The following is a 19,635-nucleotide window of genomic DNA, read 5'->3' as shown; positions in this document are numbered from 1 at the left end:
TCCTAAAAGCTGACAATAGGCAGGGACTCAACAGAGAAGTAAAACCCTTCCAGAAATGGCCACAGCCACCTGCAAAATACAACTTTAGAAGTGTATTGATCCAACAGACAGGCAACGTGACTATGACTGTCTTTAGCTCTTTGCAGATTCTCCATAATAAACTAGCTACAAAAACATCAACAGTTCAACTGACTAAAGGAACCAAGGAATTTTATTTATAGGGGCATGTAACTGTTTCTGTGAAGTGCTCATGTTTTCTCCTCAGAATGAACACGTGTAGCTAGATTTATACTGCAAATGTATTCATAATCTTCCCTACTGCGGTCTTTATATCAGCAGCAGCTATGGTAGTTGCTGCTCAGAAAACAAAGTCTAGATCATCAGGGAGTGCAAAAAAAAACAAAAACAAAAACAAAAACAAAACAAAAACAAAAAACAAACAAAAAAAAAACAGAGGAAGGAAAAAAAGGAAGGAACTTTTCATGAAAGAGAAACAATGTTTCTCTATGTTGATTAATCTAAACAAACTAAACAGAACTAAAGGGTAAGATAATGTTTTCAATTCAGTAAGTCCAACCAAAAAGAAAAGAAAAAACACACTATGTTATTTCTGTTCACAGTGGGTTGGATGAGGTAAAGAGGTAAAGAGTTTTTTTTTTTAAAAAGGAAGTCAGACCATTAAAGTTCTCTCCAAGACTCCACAGTAAGACGTCTGGACTCGAATCTTGGTCCTCCCCATTACTAGCTGCTCGATTTTAGCAGAGGAGTCCTTTCTGATTTGCTTTGTTTTGTTGTTGTTGTTTTAAATGCGTGTTCCTTCAGATTCCGATGTCGATGAAGACTTTTACCAGTCGTGGCAAACCCCAATGGTACCATTGGTACACTCTCCCAAGAAGAAAGCAAAGCTAAGCGCTACATGGAATACTTGAACCCGTGACACCACTGCAGTGTGGTGTTGCAGCGACTCCAGCATGCACCAGTGAGCAGGCGGCCTCACAGTAGTGCGCCCCCTATTGATGTGTGACTAGTAAGCCCACACACTTATTTTCCTTTGTGTCTATGAATAATATTTGACATGAGCAACCCAAATTAATTTTTTTCAGGTCCACACAACACTGCCGCTCCACCTGTCTACTTATTACTTATTCATTTATTAATTTACTTATTACTGGAACAAAAATAATAGCATCAGTTTAGAAAGACCTTCTTGCTAGACATTCTTTAATGAGGCCTGGCACTTGGGAAGGAAGAGGTAACTGCCAACTGACTGGGTCTGGATACTAAGAACACCTCCTGTTTCTTCAAATTCTGAGCCCTCTGACTGTCTATGTGTCTTTGCTCAAACTCACAGCCGTAGTTTCATATGGACTTGGCTTTGTATTCTCAGCTATAAAACGAGCAGAGTAGCTCCTTACGGCTTCCTCTAAGCTTAGGATCCCATTATTTATAATAAACAACGAGAAGAAAATAATGGTAACAGCTGAGTCAATTCTTAATGGCCTCTAGAATCTGGCTGGAGACCTCCAGGGTAGGTCTCCCTGGGCACCACTCAGATAGCAGGAAGGCTGAAGCCTAAGTTACCCGCTCATTTTTTCCTGGCCTATCTAAGCTACATTACTAAGACTGAAACCTCCCCTAAGATTTAACCCCACAGATTTTAATAAATATATGACTTGATAACTCCTTGGGGAAATAATTGTTTGCATAGACTCTCAGTCAATGTTTTGCAATCCTTAAATCTAACAAAACCTGTACTACAGGCGAGATGAATCTGAAAGTTTTGGAAGGAAAGCATTCCTGGAATTGTAACAAATGCAGTTTGGAAAAGAAGGTCAGCCTAATTTTATCCATCATGTGTAATACATAAATGTTTTCCTTGGGCCTACACCCCAGGTTCTAGTCTCCCCCTCCCCCAAGCCTGCACAAATGCACCTACACACTTGACGGTGCTTCTGGAGTTCCTGGATCCCTCTAAAGAACTGAAGGGCTAAGAAGGCATTCCAGAGATCTAGTGATCTCAACCAGGACCAAAAGCATTATTTATGCCGTGACAGTTTTGTGATGTTTGGACAAAAATCCAGCAAAATTCTTCTCAATAGGATTTCAACATCATAAAAGGAAATTTAATCTACTGGCATTTGCAAAGCACAGTCCTTTAGCAGATGCCAAAATTTACGGTTTAGCTTGCTTCCTGGTTAATTCATGTGAAGCTAATACTGAAGTTATTTTAAACATTTCCCTCAACTTCTTGGGACCTTTCTCTGTCTTTCTTTCCAACTGTCATGACCTTTGTCCACTGACAATTTTTCAAGAGCAGAAACATAATGTCTATGTATAGATCTCCTGAGAGATTTCCAACATCTTTCAAATTCAGAGTACTTCGTTTTCTCTCAGTGGGGCTTGACCTCTATCTTAGAATATCTACACTATGCTAAGCCTCTAGATTCCATTCTTTTGGTTCAAAACGAAAGGCAAAGTCAATAATCTACAGCTTAACAGCCATTCTTATCAACAAGCTCCTAGTAGTCTCAGAGGCAAGGCGCTCACTCAGATAGAACCAACTCCCTCTTGTTTTTAGACCTTAGGAGAAGCTGCCTGGCTTCTCTTCCCGCAGGTTCTGCTCTCTGGAGCATTTCTTAGCCTACTGAGCTTTGACAATTTAAGTGTCTTTTAAAAATTATGTCAAAGCTGAAAGATTGTTCAAGTTAATGATCCAGGGAAATTTGGATTCTCTTTCTTCCCAGGGGAAAAACAGCAGGCATGCTTGCTTTGCTGAAACCGGGTGGACCTGTCCTTCTTAGGGATTTCTATCAGTTGCAAAGATATCCAGGCTTAACTAAGACCCTCTTCCTAATTGGTGAAAATAATTATTTCCTCTTAATTTGATTATTTTCAAAATGTTAGAAAACAGAAATAATTTAGAACAATAAAATTCTCCCACACCACATCAATGGTACATCATTATCATTATTATTTTCTTTCCCAGTTTACATTCAAATACATGTTTCTATAATTTAATTTTTAAAAATAAATTTAAATTTAATTTTTTCATTTTCTTGAACAGAAGACCGTGGGGGGGGGGGCAAGGTATTGGCAATTTTATCTCTTGTAATTTTTCCTGATCACTGTAGCTAAGTTATATCAATTACACTTATCTTTTCAAAATAAGCAAGTGCCTGCTTCCATCAAACCTTTCTATTATTAATTGGGTTAAGTGGCTTTTTAACTTTGACCTTTATTGTTTCTTTTCTATTTAAGAGTTCAATCTATTACTTTGTTTTACTTTCTCTTTGCATTGACTTGAGGTCCTTCTTTTCACTCTTTTCTTCTTACCTTTTTCTTTTAATTTATGTGTTTGGAAGTTTTACTTGCATGTCTGTGTCCCTCATGTGCCTGGGGCCAGAAGAGGGTGTTGGAAGTACTACGCAGGTGCTGGGAAGTGAACCCAGATTCTCTGCAACAGCAAGTGCTCTTAACCTCAGAGCCATCTCTAGCCTCAAGTCCCTTCTTTCCTAATGCCAGTGCTAGTCCTAAATATTCCCTCCAAAGTACAGCTTTTGAGATACATATCACAGATTCTGAAAAGCTGTCATTTGTGCAACTGGGTACAAGTGGGTTAGATTTTCCTCATGTGAGTTCTCAATTAATAGGTTAGCTAGAAAGTGCTTAGTTTTCAAATATTTGGAAATAGTCCTAAGGATATTCTTATTAATGATTTCTAGTTCAATCACAAAAAAAGGATGGGCCTGTCCAGCCCATAGTCTGGGGAGCACATATAACCCAAAATTACTCAAAACACTTTGTTTGTGTGTGTGTGTGTGTGTGTGTGTGTGTGTGTGTGTGTGTGTGTAGGTGTAGGTGTAGTATGGGATGTACATAGGACATCCTCAATCAACTCCATTGGCACAAATTCTGCAGATGTTTGGCAATGTTTAAAGGCTGAATTTGATATGCCTGTTATAATCTGAAAATATATTTAGGTTAGGAGCCATATAAACTAAGCGATATTTGCTTTATGTATTATAGTAGAAAATTATTTAATTTAGTACATGTTCAAAGGCACTTGGGAGGAATGGATGTCTCTCGTGCTTAGGTGGGGTAATCTGTAAAAATTAACTGGGTTCTGTTGACGGACAGCATTGTTTAAGCCCACCGTCTCTTGACTGATTGTCAGCCTGTAACTTTCAAGTGGTAGAAGAGAAATTTCTCCTTTTAACTCTGGGTTTATCTACTTTGGTCTGCTCTTCTGTCATTGTGTGTGTGTGTGTGTGTGTGTGTGTGTGTGTGTGCTGTGTACTTTGAAGACCTACTGTTAGGTACATAAGTGTGCAGTTCTCTCAGGTAAATTGACCCCTTCATCAGTGAGATTTGCTGTTCTCCATGTTACTCTTTGATCTGAAGTTTACAGAGTCTGACACTGGGCCCTGGCTGTGGCAGCACACACCTTTAATCCCAGCTCTCTGGAGGTAGAGATGTTTCTATCCTTCCTTGAACCCCTGCACTCTCAGGTGGCCATGCCTACACACATCCACTAAAGTGCTCACCGTCCTTATTGAAATAAATGTCCATGGCATGTTCTCTTTTTGTACGTATCCTAAAAAAAAAATGGTTTACACATACTCTTATGAAGAACCAAGAAGTAAGGATTAGAGTCTGCATAACTCACTACCACTTCTTGTACACTGTTCCCTCATTTCTCTAGGTGCCATCTAGGCTAATAAATACTGAAACTGTTCTATGCTCACCATTAGTTATCATATGGCGACTGTAGTCAAGGCCCCTTTACTAGATTTTGACTTGACTCTGTTTTCTTCATTTTGTTCTGATTTCTTGGCTGTACCTGACTTACACCATATCATATAGAACTGCCTCGATTAAGATATATTTTTTAACAACCACAGATGCAGGAATAGAAGCTCTGAAGGATGGGGATGTCTGTCTGACTTATGAACGGATGCTGTGCAACCGTCTAGCTCAGTAGCAGGCACAACAGAATCAACAGCTATGTGATGGACGAATGGAATACAACTGCGCCTCTTTGCTCTCTAGCCATTGTTTCTGGTCAATCTCATTCAAACCCACATTTAGTAGAATCTCAAGTCTGTACCTGCCATTCTAAATTTTTCTAACCGTTTACTTCAGCATCTGAAACATTGCTAAAAGTCCCATCAAAACAAAAACAAAAAACAAACAAACAAACAAACGAAAACCCCAGGCTGTCCAAGCACCCTTTCTCATTTTTCTTTTACTTTAAAACTTCATGGTATGGTTTCTCTACTTCTTTTTACTACTTTCCCCTAAACACTAAGTTAGAAACTTGAATCATTATTAAATTTTCATTTTAGGGCTAGAGAGAGATGACTCAGCAGTTAAGAGCACTGACAGCTCTTCCAGAGGTCTTGAGTTCAAATCCCAACAACCACATGGTGGCTCACAACCATCTGTAATGGGACCCAATGCCCTCTTCTGGTGTGTCTGAAGAGAGCAACAGTGTACTCACCTATATGAAATAAATATTTTTTTAAAGTTCTTTATCCAATCAGCCAATATGACTGTCATTTTCACAGCATTGATTTCATGTGCTCCTAAGTCACCATCCTGACAATGACTGTCTCTGTTGGCTCACCTCTCCGTATTACAGGTGTCTCCCAACAGCTTCTCTAGGACTGACACCAACACCTCCTACACTAACACCTCCTACACTGCTGCACCATGAACCTTGACCAGTAAAACAGACTTTTCTCTGAATCACTTGTTTTAGATCCCAAATAGCCTTGCCCCATTAGTCATGGCTTAGGATCCTAATCATCTAGTGAAGCACCTTTCAGACATAATGCTCACTAGGAAGCCTTTTGTGACCTCTCAGGCTAGGCATTACATGTAACTTTCAGGCCTATACAGTCAAGGATAACCCATGTCACATAGTACAACACATATCACAGTATCTTACATAGAACCTGGCATGTAAAAAACAGTCTAGTGTGAACAATTTTACCATTGGAAAAGTTATCTTCCAAACCCAGTTAAACTTACTGATGGCAAGAGCCTCCAAAGAGGTCTCCAGAGAGGCCTTGTGTGAAGCTCAAGACAGCTGCAACTCAGAGAATTTTTCTATCCAAACTGTTAGCCAACTTGCTATCTAGTGCATCAGAAAAATCAGCTAAGGGAAGTGTGATCTAATGTTCCAGTAAAAGGGAAACATAAATGACTTAGAAATTGAACAGAAACAAAGTCAAAACACATAACAATTCACTAATAAATTATGAAACCATTTGCAGGTAAGCTTTCCAGTTATTCAACACTGCTCGCTCTCCTACACAGTGCCCCATGATGCCTGACAAGCAGGGAAAATAAGAACAAATACGTTTGTTGTTCTTACACCTCATTTGGATACTACTTTGCCTGGAGAGAGTTTATAATGCTAATGGTGCTTATATAACTTCTCAGCACGTTACTCAAAAGACAGACTTTTAGAGACAACCGTGTGCTTGCACCAGAAATCTGAGGTCTTGAGTATCCCTGAACCTCATTTGAAAAGCGGACTTAGCACCCTACCTCCATGCCTAGCTATGTTAAAATGAACAGGTCACTGTCCCTTACTCAAGTGATTTAAAAGCAGAATTAAAAAAAAAAAAATAACGATTCTTGCTTCAGAAGATATTACAAAGCTTGCGGAGGGTCAGGTGGGGTAAAATCACGATGAAGATCAAACTTAGTGTCATTATCTTATTTGTTCAACTAAGGTCTACATCCAACTCCAAACTCTGTGCCTCTCTTCATAGGATTAACAAGTAAGATGTGCTGTCTGCCCTGAGTAGTTTAGGAAGTACTGGCAGGTGAGGCAGGCAAGGGAACGAAGTAGCTGATAGGTGCTGATGGGAGGACTATGGGGCTGGGTGAGGAGCAGGGAGGACTCAGTGCTGTCTATAGGAAAAGGAGGCTCTTCAGGAGCGTTGTGCAGAGGGGCTATTCGCCAATTCTCTTCTCTCCCTCTGCAGTTACCAGTGCTTACTGACACCTCTCACCCCCCCCCCCCCATTCAAGGCACATACGCATAAATTTCTTTATAGGCCCACCATCTTGTTAATCTTTAACTCTTAAGATCCTTTTTAGATCAGGAACTCCAGTTCCTGATCACCCATATTTTTCCTACTTAAGAAACCCAAGTGAATGATTTCCTCACCCACCATCAACTGAGCCAGGAACTGAGTCACTGTTGGCGTCTCTTCCTTCTTCGTCCCAAGCCAACTGATTACCAAGTTCTGCCAATTCCCTCAAACATCGCTCTAGCCCACTCTCAGCTCTCCCTTTTTCCTGTGAGTGCCTCATTAAGGCCTTCAAGTGTACCTCAAGTGCACCACCATCAGCATCATCCAGGGGCTCCTCACAGCTCATGCCCCAAATCAAGGCCAGCCTCATCCTCCTCAGATGGACATCTGAGTGTGTTGTTTCCTTGCATATAAGACTCTGAGATTTCTGTACACTACAGATGAAGCTAAAATTTCTGAATTCGGTGTAAAAAGTTTGCCCAGACTCAGCGTTTCTCTTATCTGCCACCTGACATGCCAAGAAACATAGACGGCCATGCAGAAACACAGTTCTAGGAGGTCCCACCCTGATGTACACCCCCAAGTTCGCATAACTTATGCTTTCTCTTTCTTCCTCTACCCTATTTCTTGTCTCTGCTTACTAGCCTGGCTCACTGGTCAGCTCCAAATCCAGTGGGGAAAACTTTGTCATGCATCCCACCTCTGCACAGCACATGGCGTTGCCAATGGCTTTTTTATAAATCCCCGATGTGAGTTTAAATGTCTTCGTGATCAGTGGGCTCCGTGTCTGTACTACGGGGGTCACTTATAACAGCATCTAACGGCAAGTGTTCAAAAGTTGGGCTGAAAGAGCTATGTTTTTATCTTCCCCAGAGAACGCCTTGCCTTGCTTTTTCTGATGGGTCATTCTACCCCAGTTGCCCTTTTCTTCACCCACAACCGTTCTGCCATCATTGTAGAGGAAGCACACTCTTCTTCTGTCTCACTGTCCGAAGAGTAAGGAGGAAGCATTAGGCAAAGGTGGGAGCAGGGTTCTCAGCTTTGCTGATGATGCCATTTGGGGTTGGGTAATGATTCCTCGCTGTGCCCTTGTGAAGCACAGACTACTTACCATTAACACGAACCTATAACTACCATATAAGCCAGAAGCATCCTCACCTGGTTATGACAGCCAAAATGTCCTCAGACTGCCAAGTATTGCCCTCTACATGGGAGTACAATACCTCCTGATTTAAAAAACAAAAATAACACACCATTTGGAGGAGGAAAGAGGGCTTAGCAGCTAATAGCACTTAACTGTTCTTCCAGAGGACCTGGTTTGGTTCCCAGAGCCCACATGACTGCTAACAAATACCTGTAACCCCAGTCCTAAGGGATCTGTGCCTCGTCTGGCATAGACACACATTCAGATAAAATATGACATACAAAATAAAAATAAATACATCTCAAAAAGTCATCTTTTAGACACCTATATTTTCAACTGACTTCTTTTCAAGTCATAAAACAGGGTAAAAAAAAAAAGTAAAAGATCAATAATACTCAAACTATCTATTGTTATCAATAGTACTCAAACATCTATTGTTATGTGGCAGAGGGATGAGGAAGTTCAGTGTACATCACTAGTGCTGTGGAGCAAGCACGTAACCAACAGAAGTCATCCAAACTAACACTACAGGGGGACAGCACTCGGTGAACCTCAAGGCCACAACTCCCCAGACTCCAGGATGAGGTTGTATAAGTGTTTTTTGTGAGCTTGATTTATTCTGCGTCACTGAAAAGAAGAGGCGACGCGGGACACAGCTACTGCATGCTAGGATTTTTTTTCCCAGAGAGAGATGGGGGATTTCGAGCTGAAACAGACAAACCACTGAAGCACTCCACTGTGAACTGAATGAGCAGCGGAGAGGCCACATATGCAGCATAGGCTGAACCTGGCCACACCGGGGACCAGGAGGAAACAGAAACAGACGCTCCATCCAACACCTACCTGTGGTTGACACAACGTTCTCCGGGCTTTCGCTGCAGAGCTTGGACAACAGACTGGTCTTCCCAGAGCCTGTGAGGCCTATGCAAACCAAATCATACTCAGGGCGCGCAGGTGGTGGTCCCTTGCAGCAAAGTGCTCGAAAACACTGCCAAGAGAAAGAGACGGAGTCAAGCCTCAGTAAAAGAGACAACTGTACAAATGTGATGAACTTAACTAAGTACCCCCATCAGATTTCAGCAGGAATGTGAGAACTTCGGGAGGAGACACCTGGGCCATACCACTCTGTCAAAGTAACCGGCATTCCTGGGAGTGTTACACAACAGCCAGGAGACCTGTCTCCTCGGCCATCATGTTACGTATGGCAGAAACAGCCGTTCTGACAGCATCCCACCACTGCACATCCTTTGAACCCACCCATGAGGAAGCTACAGGAAGCCAATCTCAGAAGCATCCTGCACAATACTTGGTCTGTTTCCTAACACACCACTGTCTCAAAAGTCAGGGACGAAGGAGCTGCTCCTCGTGAAGAATCAGAAGACGTAATATGAACTGCAGTGCATCTTAGATTAGATCCCGAACTGGGAGGAAGAAAGTGCCATAAATGACATTATTGGGACAATACTAAGGGCTGAATATAGACTGCACGTTAGATAACAGTGTTGCATAAGGTTAAATTTCCTGAATTAAATAACTGTGCTGTCATTATGTAAGGAAAAAAGTCGTTGCTCTGAGAAAACACATGCTGAAGAACTTGCAGGTGAAGGGTCTTGAAATCTGCAATTAACTGGCTCAGAAAAAGACTAAGTCTCTTACTCCCCCCACCTCCGTCTGGTGGGGTGTGTGAGAAAGCAAACACGGCAAAGCCCTACCAGTGATGCTGAGTGAAAAACCCTAGGACTCTGTTCAAGTTTGGACTGTTATCTGAGGCTGGGCTTTGACGCCAGGGAACGCAGGAACAATGCGCCTCTGAGCATTCGATCCCATTGTTTCTCAATGTCTCTTTAGGAAGAATCTTAAGTCACAAAAGAATCCATGCCCTCTCGGTCTTGGCTAACTTGTGTTTGAGGTTAACTGACCTCGGGGCTCTAAGAACTATAATACAATTTCTGAGCCATACAACCTTACTTGGTCTTCATGAGTGAAGACAAGAGTTTGTAGTCATAGGCGATCATTCATTAGACGCTTGATATTTCAGTTCATCTCAAATCCAATTAAGATGTTGACTATGAACCACTTTCCAGAATCTTCAATGTTCCCAATATTCATTTGATATGAACATTAATTCATAAGAGACTAGAAATAAAATTAAAGAGGGGAAGACTCCTAATTTGATTGTCTGGGCCCATAGAGAAAAAAAGACCTCTAAAATGTCATGGTGATTCCTCTCAGATAAGATCTGAGTGCTCCTTGGCTGCTACACTCTCATAACCAAACCAGAATATTCCTCTCCCTCATTTCTAACATGTGATCAAGAGTAGTCCATGTGCTCTCTGAAACAGCCCTAGAGCAATGGTTCTCAACCTTCCTAAGGCTGCCTGTTAATACAGTTCATGTTGCGGTGACCCCAACCATACAATTATTCCCATTGCTGTTTCATAACTATCATTTTGCTAGTCTTATAAGTTGTAATGTAAATGACGGATATGCAGGATGTCACCTGTGTGAGCCCTGTGGGAATCATGACCCCACAGGTTGAGAACTGCTACTCTAGAGTCTACTGGGGTCTCTCTGCCTAGGCTGTGGTCACTTAGATACCACCACTTGCCCACTGCTTCCAAGAATATTTAACCTCGCTCTCTGTTCTCCACAGTACCTACTGTGACTGTTCATACAAACAAAATCCATTCTATATGCTTAACTTTTCTCAGTGACATCTCCTGACCCACGATTGTAAACTCTTATCGTGGTGTCGAAGCGCATCCAGACAAGTCACCGCTGGTGCTGCCAGCCTCATGTCTACCACTGTTTCCAAGCCTTGCTGAGAATCTGTCACCTGAGATATATGCCTACGCTGTTCCCTCTTCCGTACTGCTGGCTTTTCCAACAGCTCCTTGGTTTCAGCTTAACAACCCTTTCCTGGGAGCAGACGCCTCTGGCCTGACTCTGTGTTAGCAGCTGATGTCAAGCTCTCGTGGCACGTCTGCGAGTTCGTCATACAGATGATTACGGTTTTGTATTCCCCCACCAGGCTGTGGGCACCACGTGTGTCTCGTGTCTCATCTCCCCAGTGCCCGGCAGTGGACAGGGCAAAGAAGCTCCCTTCAGTAAGTCACAGTAGGATAGAGAATGAATGATGCTTAAGTTTAACCTTAAAAGGAGAAGAGAAGGCACAAGAGCTAAGAGGACGCTTGGTCTCTGGGCTCCTGCATTTAAAACGAAAGCGTCCAAGTTAGAGAAACCCTTGGCTTTTACGCTCCAACAGCAGAAGTTAGCCAAGTCCCCCAAAGACCAGCTTTTGAAGTACAAGATCTACTTTCTCAGTACACTAGAGGTTCTTTTTACCCCAAGTTCATTTTTCTCCTCAGTTTTTAAGAGGGTTTTGCTGACTTCTTTCTGGTAGACAATTTTATGATCTATATTCTACATGGATTTATTAAACTCTAGTCATATTTTGTCTCTTCTTTTCAAGTCTGAGGAGTCCTGATGACTTCAGGCTGTCTTCCTGTGGTTGCCCACCTACCGCAGCATCATCCTCGCCTCCCCCCACCCTGGCCTGTACTTCAGTTCCATTGTGCTTTCGCCTACAAGATTAACAACCACAACAGTCAACCTTCTCTATGCCACCATGTCACTTTCTGGATCCACATGAAGAATGGCTCACACTGTCATTTATTTCTTATCCCTTACTTATTTCTTGTCCCGTAGGTTCCTGGTGAGTCTAGACAGATCTCTGAGTGGCTAGCAGATGTTGATATTAAGAGGGGCCTTCTACACTGGCTACTTTGGTCTTTGGGGGAACAAGGAAGGGCTTTATTTCTCTAGAAACCAGTCCCTGGCTCAATCAACTTCTTGTGTAGTTCCTCCGGATCAGCTCCTGGACTGGCCCCACTAAGTGAACCAAATTACCATAAATCTTACATATAAAATGACGTGTGTGAGGCTGGAAAGATGGGTCAATGAGTAAACGTGCTTTCCACCAAGCCAAAGGACCTTGGTTCACTCCTATGTAGCAGAAGGGGAGAGCTGACTCCCATGCATTATCTATCTACTGACCTCTACAAAGATGCTGTGACATCCACACATAGTAGACAGACAGACAGACACAGTCAGACAGACAGAAAGATAGATTCTGCCTGAAGTTATACAATTTCATCTCTATGCCCTCTTTAAAATCCAGAACATAGGAAATTTTATACCCAAGCCCTCCAAAATCTCTATCATCTTTAGATTCATGTCAGGAAGCCTCAGACACTCTGACAGAAGACAACTGAGCGATAATATTCTGATCTCTTTCCCATGGCTGAGTCACACAGTCTGCAATGTCACCCAGCATAACAATGTCCTGGGCATACCCCACCACTGTCCCAGACCCCCAGCTCCGTGGTCCCAAGTGTTCTGATGGAACCCAAACCAAATCTGAATGAAGGAAAAAAAGCCTCATCCCTCTTCCACACTGACTAGGGAAACACAGCACATTAGAAGAGAAACACGGGACTGAAAGTTCTTACAACAAATATTTAAAACATCCCCCAGAAACCTAGGAATACAGATGTATTGGGGAAAAAAAAAAAAAAACACGCCATGGCTCACAGAGAAAGTGTTAGATTTTTGAGCCAATGACATTGAACTTTTAAGTATGTGCCATTTCAAAGCTGGGAGGAATGTTCGTGCTTTTTTTTTTTTTTAAGTCAGCTCCCAAAACTGTACAGAGTTTTCATTTGTTTCTTGTTTTAAAACCTAATGAAGCTTTGGATCTTATAGTCAATTTACTTACAATTACTCACTTTGGCCTCTAGACTGTACTGTAGCACAGGTCATTGTGCGTGTCTCCTACAGCAGCTCTCGCATTGTTAAGGGTAAGCCCCTTTCATGGCTGTACAATGCGAGACACAATGCTGTCCTGACAGGGAGTGGCAAACCCGGGCTTCATTCCCAGGCCAGACACTGAGGCATTGTGTGACTCTGCCCGAGCACCATAAACCTATGCATGGTTCAGCTTCCCCATGATTAACCAGTAACATTTAACACTATCTGCCACTTCCTTTCTTTGGGAGGATGTTGGGCGGCATGAGTTCAATGCTTTATGCTCCGAAGAAAGGCGCCAGACGGACAAATAACTGTCGTGATGTTCATTTTCCTAAGGTATCTTGGCTGCTCGTTAGTTTCCCTGGGCAAGGGCCTGGCAGCCCGACACACAGCCCAGCTTGGAGCCCCTTCTATGAGCCCAGAGCAGCCACACATATTCTCAGCCCCACCCAACTCTCAACTCAGGTTCTGCACACAAACTCCAGGGCTCTGTGCAGCAGGAAACAAAGAAGTAGAGCAGTCTGAATTGTGATCCCGCTCTCAGGGGGCTACCGCCATCACCGGCTCCCTTGCCTAGACTATTTCAGCCTTTTTCCACAGGGTCAGTTCTTACTTGTCCCTCTCTGAAAAGAGGAGGGAGGTCATGGGTATCGATAATAAATTATTTGAGAATAAATAAAACTGCAAAGGTAAAACCAGGGCTGGTAGCCAGCCCTACAGCAGGATACTCGGGGTCTTAAGTGTTGCCCATTTTTATTGGGAACAGTGTTAGACAGTTGGCAGATGCAGCCGTCCAGTGAGGACAGTAGGTACTTGTTAAATATCTGCATAATGAAAAGTACTAATTTGGCAGCATGTGGTTAAGGACTCCATTGGCTTGTGAAGACTTCCAGCTTCCTCCAAACCACACAGTCGTCCTTCAAACAGCGCAGACACTTGGCCTTCTTACTCCTAAGATCTTGGTCTTCCTTTCTCTGTCTTCTGGCTGCGTCCCTGTTTGAGAACTGCTGGGAGGGCCACTTCTTCAGTCTCCCCCTCCCCCATTCCTTACTGCTGCTTACACTCACTGCCGGGCTGCATGAGGGATAAGATGGCCACATGCATAAGATGGCCACATGAGGGATTGTTGGCTGGTTTGTTTGTTTTCCTGTTGAATTTACGAGTCTGATATGCACTCAGACCCAAGAATATATCCATTTTTTGGTTTCACTGGTGGTTCTAAAAGTTAAACTTTTATAGATTCTGAGGACGGCCAGGAATCGAAACAGCAAGAGAACTGCTCTGGCACCCCATACTTCTGGATGAGAGGCTTGCTGAAAAGCCCTGCTCTGGCATGAGCCCCTGCACCGCCAGGACTCCCCACCATCCTGCGGCATGAAATTCCCAGCCTTGTGGGACATGGCATTTGCTTCAATCGATGCTCTGTTTTACACCATGAATACAAGATTTTATTCTGAGCACGATTCCAATTGGGTTGAAGCTCTATAGTTGCTGGAAATTTTTCTTCAGTCAGCCTTGGGTCTTCCCCCAGCCACACAGACACTGCCTGAGCCAGTTTCTTCCTTATTTAAATACGGGTCTTACCAGACCAAAAAAAAAAAAAAAAAAAACCTGATGGCTTCTGGAACAGATAGCCATGCATTTTCTTCTTCCTTTCTATACAAGGGCAGCAGGAAGCTTAGCACTTAGGAAATGCTTGTGTGATTCATAAGACATCTGTGAGTCAAGGCCATACCTTAAGAGAAAGCTCACCTGTCTTTCTACAGCTGGATCTCACACAGCCTGGGCTCAAAATAAGAGGCAGGTGGATGTTATTTTCACTTTCTTTTCCCTTTTTACAAATCAAATATTTCATATATATGCAATGTGCATGCCTGCTGCTTGTGGAAGAAAATTTGATTTCTAAAATTGTTTTCTTTATTGGTGGTGTTTCCACGCCCTCCCCCGCTTCATTTTATTAACAGTGCTGGAGACGGAACTCAGGGCTTCTTAAATGCTCACAATAATCAAATATGAGTCTGTCTTTTGAAAAAGTAATGCAATACAAAATACAAATGAATTCCGAATGTGTGAAAGGATGTGTTTGAACACTTACGTTCTGTAGAGGAGAGGCATGAGGGCCAGAATAACTGGGTACCCACATAAGTCAAAAAGGAGGAAACAGAAGGCGGCTAATACCATTCAGCACTAAGGACAAGCAATTTTGAAGTATTAATTTAATAATTCTGATTTCAGGACCAGAAAACTGAGGTTCAAAGAGGTGAGGTGGTTTGTGTACCAGGGACAGGATTCAGATTCCAACAGTCTAGGTCCAGAACTGTTTCTGGAGCCTTTGGAAATCTTAGTCCCTCACATCTGAGAGTACATTATGGAAAAACAACTACAGAGTCACTCTTAAAGGGTAACCTAGGTAAGACGATGTTCTAGGTACAACCAAGCGTTGGGACATGAGCTGCACCAGAATGTCTCGGGAACTGCTAAACCAAGACCCAGGGACCAGAGCACCCTCAATGGGATGGTTCAGTTGTTTGGAAGAACTCAGAGAGTCCTGGAGAAAAGGCTCCTTAACTGAAGAGAAAGATGATTGACAAAGGAGCCACAACTCATGTTCCTTTTCCCCTGAACCTTTATCATGATGAGCCTTTCATTCCAGGCAAGGAACGATGTCATGATGTAATGATGTTATGTTGATGCTCCTTGTCTCCGTCCATCAGTACCTGTGCCTGTTCCACTAACTCTCTAAAACAGGCAGCAGGGAAAGAGAAGAAAGGCTTGGCCAGTTCATTTCTTTCATTTAACCCCTTTTTATTCTTGGAAAGGACACCACTTATCTGAAGAGAAGCTTATAAAGGACATAGATTTCTGACTCTATAGACAGAAATGCAGAAAAAAAAATTTCCGAGACAGTCCTTTAAATGTGTTATTTAGTCCTTAGAATATATGTATATATGTATGTATAAATTTTGCTTCAATGAAGTAAGCTAATAAGAAAAACAAATGAAGTTAGTTGAGAGAACTATGGGAGGGAAAATCCATGAGTAAGCCAGGTCTCACAGAAATGCATGCAAAGAGAATGATCTAGAAGGAGCGTGCCTTCTTTAAGCCAATCTCTATCTGGAAGACGAGAAATGAATGTCAAACACATCAAACACAGTCATAGAAGCCCCTAAGTTCTTACAAACATATGAGAAGAGTGTAAAATCAAAACTTCATCAAATGCAACAAAAATACTAAGCAGGGGGAGGGCACACTGTTACCCTTGACCACCAGACAGCCTGGAAGACTTCTCTGCCTCACAAGAGCAGTCCACTTTTGGAGGTAAAAAATTCTACTGCCCTTTAAAACCTAGTGAGAAAAACCAATAAACTGTTTTCACAGAAGATGGGTCAAACCTTTGGGCCATGTAGGCTGAGTGCTCACAGAGGAAGGCTCTGGTCCGGAATTGTCCCAGGGCTGGGGCTGCTGTCAGATACAACACAGTGCCTCGGGACACTAAGTCTGTCTCTGCAGTGCACCCTTTGTATTTCTCAACCCACATTCCTTTTTTGGGGTGAAATACTCCATTATTTCTGCTTTGTTCTGGGCTGTCTCCTGTCTCTGTCCCTATTAACTCGTGGCAACAAAAGAAATAAACATTAGCAGGGGATTTCATGCTTAGCAGCTACAGACATTGGCCTCACAGCTTTGCAGAGGGGCAGACATCTGAGGCTCTGAATGCAAGAGAGTGTCGCCGAGCTGAGCCAGACCTGCCGCACTGAGCCAGACCAGGGGCCCACGTGGCTCCCCGTCTGCACATCAGTCAGCCATCCTTGATCAGGTGTATTCATCAGGCCTGATACGGGCGTTGCATGATTAACCAAAAGTGAGGTTTTCCAAGTTAGGGCCTGAACTGAACAACTAGATTAAAGAGGCCAATACAAGATGCTCACATACTTCTGATTATCCAGACTTGGAGATCTGTCACCACATGATGGACAGATCGGAGAGATGAGAGTCAAGAGGAGAGAACTAGGAGATCCTAAAAGGAAGCCAAATTGAAAATATACGATTCTTATTTTTAATATAGTATTTTTATCCTGTAATAGTTTTAAGTTTGATTTTTAAGTATAAACTTTTATAATGGCAGAATTATCCACTAAAGCCAGTGATGTAATTCCTAGGCATGTTTGTCTGTACAGAACTCAGGCTTCATGTGCTTTCATAAACATCTCCCTATCATGGCTTCGCCTACATCAGTTTTAGAACATACACTATTTTTTCCTAAAGAGTGAAGAAATACAAATTTAGTTAAAAGTGAAACACTAATACATTTTATATACCCCACCACCACCATTATGTAAACACAATGGTTATCAACAGAAAGTGGGTCTTGAAAAAAAAAGAGACCCAAAAAACAAAACAACAACAACAAAAACCTAACCAACCAACCAACCAAACAAACAAACAGAAAAACAAACCATGTCAAGTATGTCTTTCTCTATTTTTTGCATTTGGAATCAGTCAGATCTTGACATGTAAAGAGAACCAGCCTGGTCTCTGTCCTTCAGATGAATTCAAGTGTCACCAAAAACTCACTAGGAAGGAGCTCAACAAAGTCTGTTCTTTCCCCTCTTAGCGATACCAAACTTCAGACTGAGATGCTTGCAATTCCAAAGAAGAAAATAAATTCTACTAACTTCTTTTCATCTTGCAGTCCTTAACAGGAAAATCTATTCCTTTGCTTAAGTTGTTGGGCTCTATAAAAATGAAGCTCACTTCCTCATACTCCAGGGTCTCCTTTCCTGTACATCTGTCTACCTCTGCCCGCCATCTCTGCCCCCCAACTCTGCCCCCCACTTCTGCCCCCCACCATTTCCTTAGGCCTTTTGGTCAGAACATCACCACTGTCCTCAGGACAATTATGGTGTCTTCTGATGTCATCATCACAAGCATTACTTTCTCTCCCATCTCCAAAAGGCAATGATCTCTCTAAAATACATAAAACCATCTTCATGACTTAAAATATTCTTGTAACCATCTGTATCTTCAAGGATGAAACAACTTCTGTTACGTAAGCAGAAAAGCTTTTTGATTTGGCCTTAGCTGTCATTTCTGATTCCACGAAATGATTGTAAATCGTCTAAAACAGGATTTGATACAACAACAACAACAAACCCACATATATACAAAAACAATAACACTTCTTTATACTCTTATTTTTCCACTGTATACTTGGACCCAATGGAAACCACATATTCGGTTACTTGGTCCATGTCATCTATGAAAACTACCCGTCTACGCCCACCATCTCTCTGCAGTTTTCAAAGTGCGGAGCGACATTCCATTCTCCTAGATCTGTGCTCCTCAGTCTAATCTGAATGGTATTCTTTATGCTCTTCTTTGGCTTCTTCCCTCTTTCACTGGCACGACACCCCCGTTCTGTTGTGAGTGTCTGCTTCCATCTTCCCCCACTGGATTCTGAGCAATCACATGAAGGTACTAATTCAACGGGATGTCTGACCCAGCATCCGACTGGCCATGTGACAGGTATGCCCCAGTAAGTGTATGTACCACTTTGATTATGTGCGTGTCAGATAAGTCTGAAATGGAGAGCCCCAGAGCCACCAAGATAAGCTGTTTCACTGATGACCTTTGCCTAATTTAGGAAAGATCACCTCCTGGGAGCACTCGAGGAGTGCACAAGGTACTACTTATCAAATGAAAAATTAGAATATAACAATTCACATGTACTATCATTATTATAATAAAGTTTTGTTTTGTCTTTTTATTTTTTTTCCTAGCACGTGATTTTCCTAAAGAACACTGACTTTTGTGATTCTTTTCATGACATATAATTAAACATAATTCATGTTTAGGGTTTATTCGTCTATTTGATCAAAGAGCTGGTTAAACAACCAAATACCAATGGTGACTAATAACAAAGGTACTCAGCCCTTCTGGTTTCCTATAGTAAGATCAATTACAATTACTCATAATATAATTAATATAATATAATATAATGTGAGAGCACGGATTTTTTTTCTTGCCTTAGAAAGGGAAAACCCAAAGACAGGTTTTAAATAGACTAGTCTATCCTAACTATTAAATTAGACAGTAAGTCATTCCCTAGGAAGACCCAGACAAAAGGCTAAGGGCAGAGGCACATTCAGTCATCCAGCATACTCAAAGCTTGCTGCTTTAGCTGCTGACAAAGACAAATGATTACTATGGTCTGGTGCCGAGGAGCCAATACAGTGAGCGAGATGTTATCCCTCCTCACACATCAGCACACGTGCCAGACAGATTCTGATCACAGAGTCTGTTATTGGTGATGAGAAAGGCAGAGAAGGCACAGCTGGATGTCTCGGATCCGCAGCTGAGCTGGCAGCAGGGTTGGTTCAAGACATCTTCTCACTTGAAAAGCTGGAATTAATCTGAGTTATTTAAAGGTGTGTTTCATTAAAGAGGCACTTTTCGTTGTGATCAAACATCACGCGCAAATGCTGAACACAGACTAAGGCAGACAACTGAAATCACCTATGAGAGATCAATGGATTGTCTTCAATACCCACAGATCACTTACCAAAACCAGATACCAATAAAAAAAAAAATTCTGTTCACAGCTCAAAAAAAGTGAAGGGAAACATATGGGCT

At 42.2% G+C, this 19,635-nt stretch overlaps 1 protein-coding gene across 1 annotated transcript in view; it reads right to left on the bottom strand.

The window, feature by feature from the left end:
• ARL15 (ARF like GTPase 15) overlaps window positions 1-19,635 on the bottom strand; it is a 353,902-nt gene that overhangs the window by 228,693 nt on the left and 105,574 nt on the right. Inside the window, exon 2 of the mRNA XM_080933659.1 lies at window positions 9,037-9,181. Coding sequence (XP_080789785.1) covers window positions 9,037-9,181 — 145 coding nt within the window. The remainder of the gene's footprint in view (window positions 1-9,036; window positions 9,182-19,635) is intronic.

Source organism: Micromys minutus, assembly GCF_963924665.1.
Source record: "Micromys minutus genome assembly, chromosome: 20".
Taxonomy (NCBI): Eukaryota; Metazoa; Chordata; class Mammalia; order Rodentia; family Muridae; genus Micromys; species Micromys minutus.
The sequence above is the reverse complement of the archived record's forward strand: the minus strand, read 5'-3'. Positions and strand labels throughout refer to the sequence as shown.